Here is a 15,074-nt window from a genome sequence, read left to right as displayed (position 1 = left end):
CACTGTGCTAACGTGATCGTAGACAGGGGTCAATGATCGGGGAATAGATTTAAGTTTCGAGGGAATGTGAGGGGAAAGTTACCACAGGGTGATGGGAGTTTGGAATTCACTGCCTGAAAGGGTGGTGGAGGCAGAGGCCCTAATAACATTGAAGAAGTATTTTCTCGCACTTGGCCCATAGCATTATGTGCCATTGGATCGGAAGTGGGATTAGAATGGTTAGGTGATTGATTTGTGACTGGCGCATGGACCGAAGGGCTTTTCTGTGCTGTCTGATTCTATGGGCGGTATTCACCGACCGCATTCGCCTGGCGACCAGAGAATCCCGCCCATGGTCAATGCAGTTCTCCATTGTACGCGGCTCGCCAGTGGCGTTTTTGCGACGGGCAGGGCAGGAGAATCCCGCTCTGTGACTCGATTGCTGAACTTCCACCGCAACCAGATTGCTTCCTGAAAGAGGTTAAGCCCGAGTGGAAAATCTACCTTCCACAAGTGATTTTGACAAAAGTTTGAAATTTTACTTTCATTGAAATTAGCAGTTCAATAAACATGGTTGAACAGATGACATCACAAACAGTTTGACTTCATCGCACATTTTCTCATATGTCATAAAGCCTTTAATTTTGACACCCTGGGCAGGGTTGGCCTTACGTCTTTGGGCAAATCCCTCAGTAGCAAAGCACATCATTAACCAGAGGAGGAGGAAAATATGGATAGCGAAGAAGAAGCGTGCCCCAATGAAGGTGGTGCAGGTGAGTCCCTGAAAGGAATTTTTATTACTTGACTCTAACTTGTCCCCTTTACCCTCTGTCCTTTCCATTCAAAACTCAAAAAACTTTTTCTTCAAGTGTACCTTAAACCTACTTCTTCAACTTCCCCTGCTTTATCCTTCCCTGATATTGAACAATGTCATAACGGAGGTTGGCGTTGACAGAAGTGCTTGAGTGCCATTGACTTGTTTGGGCCTTGAGGTCTTCCGATTCTGTACAAAGCCTCTATCTGACATAAAAGCGAGAAACTGTGGGGGTGGCTTTCCGACCATGTTGCGCTTGTCGCTACTCCCGTTATGCCGGGAGAGGCCCGATAAGGGATTTGCGCCGGGGCTCGCCAAACAGTTACCGATGCTCCTTGTCCAATCCAGCTGGCATGACCTGGTTCATGGCCTCACGGGACTTGAACCAGATGAACATATTTAACACAGGATCCATTTTAAGCTGGATTCTCCTGGTACCTGCAATTCTCCCAGCTGCAGTGCAGTATGAAGCTGGCACGAATCTCTGTTGGTCTCCACAAACGGAGACCAGGGGTGGGATTCACTGTCAGCCGATACCAAAATTGCGAAGCCCGATTGGGCAGAGAATAGCCTCCGACGCCAAAATCGCGGTAGGAGCCGATTTGACGCCACATCGGGATCCTCCGGCACCCTAAAATCCATGTCGCGATTGATAAAGTCCCAAGTAAGCGTTCATTCAGGTACTTTTTAAAGGCTGTCAGGCAAACCGGCTATACCCATCCTCCCAGGCAATGCATTCCAGACCATCGCCATCTTCAATACCTTGCTATTATACTCCCTATGCGCACAAGACTGGCAAAATTCAGCTCTAACTCCATTTACAAGTTTTCAGAAGGCAGCCGCTGAGAATGGAGAGCTTGTTTGCCCAATAGGTCGAGGAGGGAGGAGAAGGTGTTGCAAATGAGGTGCCGCATGAGGCCTCATGTGTACTGGCAGTGCCTGTCATTTTAGGATCTACCAGACCGGGCATACCACCCAAGACGTTGAGTATGGGGACAGTGCGACATATCTGCATTGATATGTCAGTGCAGTGTATGGGGGAATGGGCGATGACACCCTTTGATGGTGGTCACCAAGGTGACGGTCGCCCTGAACCTGTGAGTCCTGGTCTACTTCCCAGCGCCGAGTGGAGATCTGTCCGAGGCCTCACAGAGCTCAGTGCACAGGTGCATCCGGGCTGACATGGAGGCCGTATCTGCCTAGTCGGCACAATACATCCATTTCAATGTGGACCGAGCCCACCAGGATACCCAGGCATTGGGGCTCACTGCTATTGCCGAGATTCCCCGGGTCCAGAGGGTGATCGATGGGATGTATGTCGCCCTACAAGCACCTGCGGTTGATAGGCCGCTCTTCACAGTCCAAAATGGGTTCCAGTCGATGAATGTGTAGCTGGTGTGTGTCTTCCAGCGACTCTTAGGCAAATATAAAAGTGTGTTCCAGAACAAGCTGGGTTGAATAAAAGGAGTAAAGGCCAAGATTTATGTCAACCCAGATTGAACACCAGAGCCATTACACATGCTTTTTAGAAAAGATCAGCGTTGGCATTGTTAGGAGCCACAGAGGCAGCCTTACAGCACATTAAACAGGTCTTACAGAACCTACAGTTTGAGAAGGAAGGCCTCGTTGTAATCAGGTATTTTCAGCAGTATGCTTATGGGCAACATTTGACAATAATAAATTCAGACCACAAGTCTCTGCTGGGGCTCCTTCTTGAAGATAAGCCAATACCATCAATCGTCTCCGCCAGAGTACAACAGTGGGCTTTGTTGCTTGGGGCTGACGATAACATCTTTCAGCATAGGCCAGGTACGAGACCTTTCAAACATTGATGCACTGAGACCCCTCTCACGCCTACAGGACCTGGCAGCCCTGCTGGTGCCTGAAGAAATCATCCTGGCATTGAACTTTCTGGGCATCCTGACAGCTTAGTCTGGTCACGTGAAGAATTGGACAAAACGCCACCCAGTCCTGATCAAAGTGAAACACATAATCTTAACCAGTGGCACCACGATAAATCTGACCAATTAGGACCCTACCTTACTTGTATTCATGATCTCGGATGTGAGGATGAAGTCATACGTTGAGGGTCAACAGTGGTAATACCATCCCCAGCCAGATGGCCGCTGTTGCAGTTGCCTATCCAGGCCAGACAGAAATTCTCGCTCGTAGCCACATTTGGTTGCCTGGCATAGAGAAGGACATTGAAGACATGGCGCGCCAGTGTGACCTCTGCCAGGCATAGCAGATGCTGCTACCTGCAGCCAACCTGCACCCCTGTGAGTGGCCGGGTCGCCCAAGGACGAGGATACAGGGGGGCTTTGCTGGTCCTTTCTTGGGCAAAATGTTCCTCCTATTGATTGATCCCCATTCAAGAGATGGAAACGATGATCTTGGCGACTGTAGTGATATTTAGACGACAGTAGAGTCCATAGATCATTTCATCACTGAATTAAAGTTAAAATCTAAAATGTGTGATCTTTCCGCGGTGGCATCTTCCATGATTGGGGACCAGGTTGTGTTTGGAGTGAATGAAATTAAGCTGAGGGAACGGTTGCTGAGGGAATCGGAGCTGTCTTTGGAAGAAACAGTTAAGTTTTGTCAGGCTCACGGGCTAGCCGCACAGCATTCTGAAATGTTTCTCAGTAATGGCGGCGTCTCCTTGTAGGAGGTAACTCCAGTTGCCGCCATTTTTCCAAAAAGGCGGGAAAGTTCCTGCAACTCCTCGCACACCAACAAACAGGTTAAAGATCAGGGGCTGGATTCTCCCAAAATGGGACTATGTCCCTACTCCGGTGTAAAAACGCTAGAGCCACCTATAAGGCCCCATCCCCTGGTGTCCTATTCCCCCGCCCACCCACCAGGGTGCCAACATCCCGGCCTGCAATACCAGGTTAGTTCCACACTGTCGAGAACTCGGCTGGTTGAGAGTGGAGGCTCGCTCGGCTGGCCTATGCCAATGGGTCCCCCAGCCGAACGGCGTATTCCGTGATCACACCGATTCTCAAATCCCAGAGAATCGACGTTCCGGCGCCGGGCCCGACTTGGGTGCAAAATTGGATTCTCCGGCCTCGCGCCAAACGCGATTTTGGCGTGAGGCTACGGAGAGTCCAGCCCCTGGACAAAGTATTTCTGTGTAAAAGATGTGGTTAAAGCCACAAATTAAGACAGTGTCTAGTGTTTGGCAAGTTTTGTTCCAGGAAAAAAAATCACTTTGCTCAGAATCGTTACTCTAACTCAACCACAGACCAATCAGTACAGGGAAGACACAGTCTCCACTGATGAAAGATCATTGGAGTAATAACACAGAAGGAGAATCTTTTGGAGACATCAGAAATTTCTCCAGCACTTAAAAAAATGCAAACTGATAACTTCATTAAGATTGATGAAGACTAATGGCTGTTACCACATGAAGTGAACGGTACAGTGGTCAGATTGAAGTTAGATACTGGTGCCAAAGCCAATTTAATCAGTGTGATTGTTTTTAAAAATCTAAAAATTCAGCCAAAGGCCGTTCACGCCAGCCGGCAGAGTGGGAACCACTCCGGCGCGGGCCTAGCCCCTCAATGTGAGGGCTTGGCCCCTAAAGATGCAAAGATTTCCGCACCTTTGGGGTGGCCCAACGCCGGAGTGGTTCACGCCACTCCAACACGCCGGGAACCCCCGCCCCGCCGGGGAGGGGAGAATCCCAGCCCAGGTCTGGGAGTTGAATATCCAAGGATATTCAGTATTTCGGAAGGATACACAGAAAGGAAAAGGAGATGGCAGAATTTTGCTGGTAAAGGAAGGAATCTGCAGTGATAAATGAAATGAAATGAGAAATGAAATGAAAATCGCTTATTTTCACGAGAGGCTTCAATGAAGTTACTTTGAAAAGCCCCTAGTCGCCACATTCCGGCGCCTGTTCGGGGAGGCTGGTACGGGAATTGAACCGTGCTGCTGGCCTGCCTTGGTCTGCTTTAAAAGCCAGCGATTTAGCCCAGGGTGCTAAACCATATAGGCATTGGAAACCAGGACGTGGAATCAGTCTGGGTAGATATACAGAATAGTAAAGGAAAGAGACAAAGAGTGCGAGGAGAGCTGGGCGTTTGAAAAGAGCTCGAGAGGAGCCGGGGGGTTTGAAAAGAGCGTGGGAGGAGCCACGAGTTCAGAAAGGCGCAAGAAAAGGCAGGAATTTCAAAAGAGCGTGAGAGGGAAACGATAAATACAAACACGGGTTGAGAAAGTGACGTGGAATCAATTAATGCAACTGATTGATGATTAAGTTCCGGTGAATATTTTCAACCTTTTAAACTAATTCATTGGCTAACACTGAGGTAGAGACTAAAAAGGAGTAGAGAATCGACCTGTTCAATTATAAGAGAAGCATTTAATTAAGAAACAAGGTTCCCAGCTAACGTAAACAATGCCCCGAGCTAAAGGAAATTTTGTTTGAGGGAGTAACTAGCTTAATCAAGAGGGAAGCCGTGGCAGGAGACCTCAGACCTGTCCATAATATGTTGGGAATGAGGAATACATCCAGCATCCCTAATGAGCATGTGTGCCGAGGGGCAGCATCTAGCAAACTGGATTTTGGAGCTGGAGCCCCAGGTGGACTCACTGTGGAACATCTATAATGCTGAGGAGGTTGTGGAGAGCAGGTTTAGTGAGATGATCACTCTGCAGGTGAGCATTTTGCAGGCAGAAATGGAATGGGTGACCGTCAGAGAAGGTAAAAGACTCAGGAAGGTGATGCAGGAGTCCCTATGTCATCCCCGTCTCAAACAGATATACTGCTTTGGATACGTTGGGGGGGGGGGGTTTGGCCTCGCAAGGGAAAGCAGCTGCAGACAAGATCACAGTACCATTGGTGCCTCTGCTTCTCAGACGGGGTGGCGGGGAAGGGGAGGGGGGGAGCAAACAATGGCTATAGTGACAGTGGATTCAAAGTCGGGGCACAGACAGATCCTTCAGTGGTCGCAAACGTGAATCACCTGCCTGGTGCCAGGGTCCAGGATCTCACGGAGCAACTGCAGGGCATTCTGGGGAGGGAAGCTGAACAGCCAGTGTTTGTAGTACACATTGGTACCAATGACATAAGTAAGCTAAGGGTGAGGACCTGCAAGTCACGACTACAAGAAGTTAGCAGGTAAACTAAAATGCAGGGCTTCAAATGTAGTAATCTCAGGATTACTCCCAGTTCCACGTGCTCTGCCAGATGGGTGTGAGGGATGGGCTGGGAAGAGAGGGGGGCATGGTGGGAGGGAATGGGTGGACATTAGGGGGGGGGGGGGGGAAGGGAGGGTCCCTGTAGGTTGCCCGGGCCCCTACTGCCCCCACCTCCTCCCCAACTCCTCCCCAACTATCCTCACCACCATCAGCCCAGGGATTCGATGGGACTGTGCAAGGGAATGGCCAGCTCAGGCAGCCTGGTGGGTTCGGTCCACATTGAAGTGGATGTATTGTGCCGATTGGGCATATAGGACCTCCGTGATGCCGCGGATGAACCTGTGCACCGAGGTCTGAGAGATCCCGCTCAGGTCCCCTCTCGGCATCTGGAAGAAGCCCTTCGCGTAAAGGTTCAGGGTGATCGTCGCCTTGACAGCCACTGGGAGCGGGTGTCCTCTCTCATACCCCCATCGTGCCTGGTGCGCCATCATCTGGCAGATAAATCGCACTGTCCCCCTGCTCAGCCGGAGTTTTCAATGGCATAACAGGTCCAGCAGGTCCCAGAATTGTGAGGCGGTGCCGGTACAAGCAGGGCCTCATGCGGCGCTACCTTGGCACCTCCTCCTCCCTGGCCTGTTGGGCAGCTCGGTCTCCATCCTGGGCGATTGCCTCCTGTCCCTCTGTTGCATGCTCCGCTGCTGCAGCTTTCTCCTCCTCGAGCAGCTCCAGCTCGTACAGCCGCAGGGCATCGCCCACGGCTGCGGCGACCAGCAGGGAGGCCACCATTGCTGGTTGAATGCCAATATAAATTGTCTGCAGGAGGTGTTAGCATGATCTTTACCCCCATACCCAACCAGGCCCACCGAGCTACATTGTGGACCCAGTTGGTACTGCAGATTCTGCCCCCCACATTTCCCCCATGCCCCTCTCCCTCCCCCATCCCCACACCCTGGCCTCATCACTGTGAGGGCCTCAAGCCTTGGCGCCCGTCCTTAATTCCAGGGGTGCCATCTGATGGCACCGCCCTCACCAGGAGTATGCACTGCGGCCCCCGTAGGGGTTACTGTGGGTGTTACCCTGGGTGGGCCGCCAGTGAGTGGCAGCCGGGTGGGGTACAGGGATGGAGGGGTGGGGGGCACCCATACAGCTGGTGTCACTCTGAAGGACTCGGGACCAAGGTGGGTGGTCAATGGGTGCGCAGCAAGATGGTCGCGGTAATGGCCGTCCGTGACTGGGCACTGCCCCAGTCCCGTGGGGGGGGGGGGGGGGGGGGGGGGTCACCCCATCCACTCGGCCTGTTCCCCTCTCATCGGGAACCCGGAGGAGAATCGCGGAGGCCCCGGAGAATACCGGGTCAGGCCCGCTAGTGACATGCAAACGGTGTTTACAGTGCGTACGTTCTTGCACGCATTGACGCGGTGACGGAGAGTCGCCCGTCAAATCGGCGGCCCGCCGTGATTTTGGCATCGGAACCTATTCTCCACCCAATTGCATTTCCCAATTTTGGTGCTGGCAAAGGAGAATGCCGCCCCATGGTCTTTAGGAATGATCGAATAATTTCACATTGCTGTGCACCACAATGTCTTTCAGCCTTGCTCTTCTGAGTGTGAGGTAATATATAATTTCCTTCTCACTCCTTCAAAACTACTCTCTGAAGCTACCTTCTTCAAACCTCCACCTTGCCCCAACGCTGATTCTGATTTGATATTGATAACAACGTTTGGTATGCTGTGATTTATGCTGAGGATTTCTATTTTCTAGGTGCACCTCAGGACAACGATAGCACTCTAGAAAATTGTAAGTTATAGAATGTTACAATTAGTCTTCAAGAAATTTAAGCTCTATTTTGAAAATGCAGTGATTCAAGAGCTTTGATTGATGTAATGGCTTGTTGGTCCACTGCTTGTCTAAAGACTTGTTTGGTATCGTACACGTTGGAAGCCATGCTTGGCCATTTGGACCCATGAGCCTGCCTTGCCATTTCATAAGATCATATCTGATCTGATTGTTTTTTTTTTAAATTTGCTCATGGGACATGGACATCATCAGCTGGGCCAGCATTTATTCCCCAATTTGGGGGCGGCACGGTGGCACAGTGGTTAGCACTGCTGCCTCACAGCTCCAGGTGGTCCCAGGTTCAATTCCGGCCTCGGGTGACTGTGTGGAGTTTGCACCTTCTCCCTGTGCCTGAGTGGGTTCCCTTCGGATGATTGGTCGTGCTAAATTGCCCCTTAATGCCCAAAAGTATAGGTCGGGTACTGGGTTACAAGGATAGGGTGGAAGTCTGGGCTTACGTAGGGTGCTCTTTCCAAGGGCCGGTGCAGACTCGATGGGCTGAATGGCCTCCTTCTGCTCTGTAAATTCTATCATTCTAATTGCCCTTGAAGGAGCAGTTATGAGTCAACCACATCGCTGTGGGTCAGGAGTCGCATGTAGGCCAGAACGGGTAAGGACAGCAGATTTCCTTCCCTAAAGGACATGAGTCAACCAGATGGGTTTATACGACAATCGCCAATGGTTTCATGGTCACCATTGGACTTTTAATTTCAGATTTTTATTGAATTCAAATTTCACCATCTGCAGTGGCGGGATTTGAACCTGGGTCCACAGAACATTATTTTGGGTCTCTGGTTTACTAGTCCATGTGCCAGCACATCCCCTACTTTCCCATTCATCCCTCTACCCTTGACATAATTGTCAGTTAAGGAGCCATCTAACTCAACCTTCAACATATTCAACGACCCTCAGTGCAAGAGAATTGCACAGACTCACAAACCACTGAAAGTAAACATCTCCACATTTCTCTTTTATACGGGAAACCCCTTGGGCGCAATTCTCGCCCCCCCCCCCCCATGCCGGGTGGGAGAATCGTGAGGGCGCCGGGCGAGTCCCGCCATGCCGCCCCGGCACCCGCACACGATTCTCCCACCTCCCCCCAAACCGGCGCGGCGAGATTTACGGCTGGCCGCTCGGAGAATCGCCCGTTTGTAACGGGCGAGCGGCGATTCTTCGGCCCGGATGGGCCGAGCGGCCTGCCCAATACGCCGTGTTCCCAATACTCTGGGCATTCCGTCTTGACACAAAGCTGTTTTGCCGACGCGGAAGGAAGGAGTGCCCCCATGGCACAGACCCGTTCACAGTGGGCCCCGATCGTGGGCCAGGCCACCGTAGGGTTCGCCCCCGAGGACCACCCATGCCAACTTACCAGCCAGGTGCTGTCGTGTGTCGGGTGGCTCATGTTATAAACCATGTACAACATGCGTAACCCACGCCGCCAGGACTGGCCAAAAATGGACGGCCGCACGGCTCATCGGAGCCCGGAGAATTGCCGGGGGGGGGGGGGGGCGCTACCAACTGCCCCTGACCGGCGTGGCGTGAACCCCGTTCCAACCCGAAAACCGGCGCCGGAGAATATGGCAGCCGGCTTCAAGGTGGCGATGCGGGATTCATGCCACCCCCCCCCCCCGGGATTCTCCGATCTGGCAGGGGGGGGGGGGGGGGGGGGGGGGGGGGGGCGGAGAATCCCACCCCTGATCTACATATGGCAGCTGAATGAATAGGTAGCAGCTTCCTGCTGTCGTCGTTTATGGCTTTCTGATCGAACAGGTGAACGTCACAATTAAAACCTCTGAAATACATTGTGAAGAATGATATCAAATGTTAATTTTGCTGACAATCCAGCAGAACTCCTGTGTAGCTGCCAGGAAACAGTGTGAATTTACAATCATTCTTTAATAGCAATATTAACAATGATTTGTTGAATAGATTTTTCCTTGTGCCTCGATAGCAATAAACATTAATTTCAATGCTAAATTCATGGATCTGAAAGAATTGAATTGAACACGTATTTCTTTGTCAATAGTAAACACCATTCAAAGTTTACGAGCACAAGCTGGTAAGTCCAACGCTGATAAGATGGTTGAACTGAAAATAATTGATGTTCTTTACGCTTTCTTTTCTTTGAAACCTACTGTTAGATTTTCTAAAAGTTTGCAATTTGTATTGAAATGCCTTTATTCTCTATTAACAGAGGCACTGCAGAGAGAACAAACTGCTCTTATTGAATGGAGTAAGTTCCTGGCTGAAAAGAAGTTTGAATAAAGTGAACGTCTTTTATGGTCTTTTATGAACAACCTTTCCACTGAAACAAAAACATTCTTGGTGCCTAAACTGGTGATGTTGATTTGATGTTATAAACCATGCACAACATTTTGATTAGACGGCATTTATAGTGTGGCACCAGCTTTGGTCTGATCATATGTTGGGACATTTAGGGGTAATGGATATTGTCTTATGCTCTTGGCGTAGCATGAGCTGCTTCCTTGATGTTCACTCTTACAAAGGAAGGTTCAGATGTGGAGAGGGGGGGGGAGCGATCGGACCCCGGGGGGGGGGGGCCCCACGGTGGCCTGGCCCACGATCAGGGCCCACCGATCGGCGGGCGGGTGTGTGCCGTGGGGGCACTCTTTTTCCTCCGCCGCCGCCACGGCCTCCACCATGGCGGAGGCGGAAGAGACCCCCTCCACCGCGCATGCGCCGGGGTGACGTCAGCGGCAGCTGGCAGGGCGCCAAAGGCCGTTCGTGTCGGTCGGCAGAGCGGGAGGCACTCTGCCGCGGGCCTAGCCCCTAAAGGTGCGGAATTCTCCGCACGTTTGGGGAGGCCCGACGCCGGAGTGGTTCTCGCCACTCCGGTACGCCGGGACCCCCCGCCCCGCCGGGTAATGGAGAATCCCGGCCCATATGTGTCCTATGGCAGGCCATACAAGTATGTCTGTTAGGAAGTCACCTGCTTGATCTGGTCCAGCAAATATAATTTTATTGAAGGGTTTTTAAAGGTTCAACCTCAATAGCTGCTTCTTCTATGGTGCTGTGTTTGTCTTTTGGGAATAAGTTCAGAGATTTCCAGTTCCACAATGTGCAGATATGGGGTGAAATTCTCCGACCCCCAGCAGGGTCGGAGAATCGCCTGGGGGCGCCTAAAATCCCGCCCCCGCCGTGGCAGGGATTCTCCGCCACCCGGGAAGTGGCGGCGGCAGGAATCTCGCCACTCCGATCGGAGAGGCCTCTGCGGTGATTCTCCGGCCCGGATGGGCCGAAGTCCCGCCGCTGGGAGGCCTCTCCCGCCGCCGAGGTTTAAACCACCTCTGGAACGGCGGGCACAGCAGCGCGAGCAGGCCCCCGGGGTCCTGGGGGGGGCGGGGGGGATCGGACCCCGGGGGGTGCCCCCACGGTGGCCTGGCCCGCGATCGGGGCCCCCCGCTCAGACTCCGGGCCAGTGCCCTGGGTGCACTATGTTCTTCCACGTCTGCCACGGCCTCCACCATGCCGGGAGCAGAAGAGAACCCCACATCGCGCATGCGCCGGCAGTGACGTCAGCGGCCAGTTGCCGCTGACGTCACTGCCGGCGCATGCGCGGACCGGCGAAAGCCTTTCGGCCATCCCCGCAGCGGGGGCGCCGGTTTTTTGCGCCGGTCTTCTGGTCGCAACCGCTCCGGCGCGGGGCTGGCCCCCAAAGGTGGGGAGAATTCCCCACCTTTGGGGAGGCACGACCCCTGAGTGCTTGGCGCCACTCCCCTACGCCGGGACCCTAGGGGAGAATGCCGCCCCTGAATTGAGTAGCTCTGACCCTGACAACCATAAGAGGTCAAAGAACAATACAGCACAGGAACAGGTCCTTTGGCCCTCCAAGCCTGTACCGGTCATGATACCAACCTTGGCCAAAATCCTCAGCACTTCCTTGTGCTGTATCCCTCTATACCCATCCTATCCATGTATTTGTCAAGATACCTTTTGAACGGCGTTAATGTACCTGCTTGCACATCCACCCCTGGCAACGCGTTCCAGGCACTCACCACCCTCTGTGTAAAAAATCTGCCTCTCCACTAATTTGCCTCACGGACCTTAAACCTATGCCCCCTGTTGAATTACACCCTCTACCCTGGGAAATAGTGCCGGCCCATCCATTCTATCCGTGCCACTCATAATCTTGTAGACCTCCATCAGGTCACCCCTCAATCTCCATCATTCCAATGAAAACATTATGAATCTATTCAGCCTCTCTACACAGCTAACACCCTCCAGACCAGGCAACATCCTGGTAAACTTCCTCTGCACCCTCTCCAAAGCTTCCACATCCTTCTGGTAGTGTGGCAACCAGAATTGTGCGCAATATTCCAACTACGGCCGTACCAAGGTTCTATACAACTGAGCATGACTTGCCAGTCTTTATACACGATGCCCCGTCCAATCAAGGCAAGCATCCCGATACTTTCTTGACTACCTTGTCTTTCTATATTCCTAAGAGTTTTGCCATTTACGGTATATTTCCCCTCGGTGTTAGACCTACCAAAATGCATCACCTCACATTTGTCTGGACTACACTCCATTTGCCATTTCTCTGCCCAAGTCTCCAACCTATCTATGTCCTGCTGTATCCTCTGACAATCCTCAACACTATCTGCCACTCCACCAACCTTGGTATCATCCACAAATTTACTAATCAGACCAGCTACATTTTCCTCCGAATCATTTATGTATGCCACAAACAGCAGAGGCCCCAGCACTGATCCCTGTGGAACACCACTGGTCACAACCTTCTATTCAGAAAAACACCCTTCTACTGCTACCCTTTGCCATCTGCACCGAAGCCGGTTCTGTATCCATCTTACCACCTCACCTCTGATCCCGTGTGACTTCACCTTTTGTACCAGTCTGCCATGAGGCGCCTTGTCAAAGGCTTTACTAAAGTCCATGTAAACAACATCCACCTCCCTCCCCTCATCAATCATCTTTGTCACCTCCTGAAAAAACTTGATAAAGTTAGCGAGGCACGACCTTCCCTGTATAAAACTGTGCTGTCTATCGCTAATGAGTCCATTTGTTTCCAAACGGGTATAAATCCTATCCCCTGAGAATTCTCTCCAATAATTTACCTACTACCCTGCTACCTTTCTTAAACAGCGCTACCACATCAGCTATTCTCCAGCCCTCTGGGATCTCACCTGTAGCCAATGAGGATACAAAGATGTCAGTCAAAGCCCCAGCAATTTCCTCCCTTGCTTCCCTCAGTAATCTGGGGTAAATCCCATCAGGCCCAGGAGACGTATCTACCTGAATGTCTTTTAAAAGACCCAAAACCTTCTAATTTTCGATGTTAACATGACCCAGACTGTCCACACACCCTACCCAAGAATCATCTTCCACAAAGTCCCTTTCTTCGGTGAACACTGATGCAAAGCACTCATTTAGTACCTCACCCATTTCCTCTGGCTCAACACATTTATTCTCCCCACTGGCCTTAAGTGGCCCAATCCTTTCCCTGGCCACCCTCTAGCTTTTTACAAATGAATAAAAAGCTTTGGGATTCACCTTAATCCTACTTGCCAAGGACTTTTCATGACCCCAAATAGCCCTCCTAATTTCCTGCTCAAGAACCTACTTTAATTATACTCCTCGAGGGTTGCGACTGTGCCCAGCCTTCGGAAAGGTATGAAAACCTCCTTTTTCTTTTTGACGAGGTTCACAATATCCCCCGTTATCCAAGGCTCTCTAAACTTCCCATACTTATCCTTCATTCTCTCAGGAACGTGACATTCCTGAATCCTATTAACTGTCGCTTGAAAGACATGTCCGATGTTGATTTACCCTCCGACATCCGCACCCAATCTAAATTCTTCAATTCCTGTCTAATGTTATCAGAATTTGCCTTTCCCCAGTTTAGCACCTCAACACAAAGATTACCCTCATCCCTGTCCAAAAGTACCCTAAAAGTTACGGAATTGTGGTCACTACTCCCAAAATGTTCCCCTACTGAAACCTCAACCACCTGTCCAGGCTCATTCCCCAATACCGGGTCCTGCACTGCCTGAAGAAGAGCCGTGCAGTTCTCCTTGATGTTAGGATCAATATTTCAAATCCATCATCATTAAAACAGATGATCTGGTTCTTACCTTGTCTCTATTTGTGGGACATTGCTGTGTGCATATTGGCTGCCATATTTTGCAATTGAGACAACACTTCCGAAATACTAAAATGGTAGTAAAACATGTCGGAGCCTCCTAAGTTTGTGCACTATATAAATGCAAGATTTTTCTTTCTTTCTTTAGTTGCGCAGCAGGAATATCAGAGAAAGGCAAAAAGAAGTAAACGAAAAAAGCAACGGCATTCATCAGCCTGCAGTAAAGGGAACCGTAAAATTATTTTGATCAATCCGCACAGAAAGACAGAACCTCCTTGTAAGTTCGACAGGGAACTGTAATATCTTCGGTGGTCCCCAAAAGGTGCCGCAAAAACGGTTTATATTGGTGAACAAAAGTAAAGGCCGCGACACAGCGTACAAAGTCCCGGCCAGGACTACTGCTCTGGCCGGTCCCAATCTGGGCCTGCTTTTACACACAAGATTTACGAACCCCAGCTGCTAGGCTTCCACCCCTCAGTGAGGGAGATCGTATTCCACGAACGGCACGGGGAGATCAATCGGGTCATCCCATGGGTCTCATGAGGGTTAGTACACGGACAAAGACTTGGAAGAAGAAACAAATGGGTATTGATTGGAAAACTGGCAGGTCCGTGGCCCCGCATGCGCATGGGGGGTGGGCTACAGCGACCGCACCCTGCAACATGGCGCCAACCTCGCTCGGACCCAGCCAGCCGAATAGTGTCCCCCTTTGGCCAGGCTTGCCATCCCCGGACCAGCCCCCCCCAACAGTGCCCCCAGCCTCTGACAAAGCCCCCCTGCCCATGGATAGCCCCCCCCCCCCCCCACCCCCACGACTGTGGCAGCGCTGGATTCAATCTGCAGCCCCCACGTTGAATTCCCGACAAAAAATAGCATGAGACCCACGCCATTGGGATCTCGGCCCGTCGGAGCGGAGCGTCGGGGGGGGGCCTCAGGTAATGCCCTAAGGCCGTCCATATGACGTGTGGAGTACTCCCAGAGTATGCCGTTTTGGAGGGGGCGGAGCATCGCAAAATCTTTTAGACTTCCAAAGCAAACTATCAGTGTCTACACGTTCGAAGTTCCTTCAGAATTTTGTTGGTTTCAATGAGATTACCTCTGATTTCTCTAAACTGCGGAGATTATAAACCCAATTTACTCCATCTCAGTATAAAACTGCCCCCAATTTAGTGAAGC

General features: G+C 51.3%; 1 protein-coding gene across 2 annotated transcripts in view; it reads left to right on the top strand.

The window, feature by feature from the left end:
- The first annotated feature begins 648 nt into the window (after positions 1–648).
- LOC119966625 (uncharacterized abhydrolase domain-containing protein DDB_G0269086-like) overlaps positions 649–15,074 on the top strand; it is a 229,516-nt gene continuing 215,090 nt past the window's right edge. For both annotated transcript variants that reach the window (XM_038798629.1, XM_038798628.1), the window contains exons 1-5: positions 649–752; positions 7,703–7,738; positions 9,804–9,836; positions 9,972–10,010; positions 14,047–14,175. In XM_038798629.1, the coding sequence (XP_038654557.1) occupies positions 710–752; positions 7,703–7,738; positions 9,804–9,836; positions 9,972–10,010; positions 14,047–14,175 (280 nt within the window). In that variant the 5' untranslated portion in view covers positions 649–709. The remainder of the gene's footprint in view (positions 753–7,702; positions 7,739–9,803; positions 9,837–9,971; positions 10,011–14,046; positions 14,176–15,074) is intronic.

This window comes from Scyliorhinus canicula, chromosome 5 (genome assembly GCF_902713615.1).
Source record: "Scyliorhinus canicula chromosome 5, sScyCan1.1, whole genome shotgun sequence".
Classification (NCBI taxonomy): domain Eukaryota; kingdom Metazoa; phylum Chordata; class Chondrichthyes; order Carcharhiniformes; family Scyliorhinidae; genus Scyliorhinus; species Scyliorhinus canicula.
This window is presented reverse-complemented; position numbering and strand designations above follow the sequence as displayed.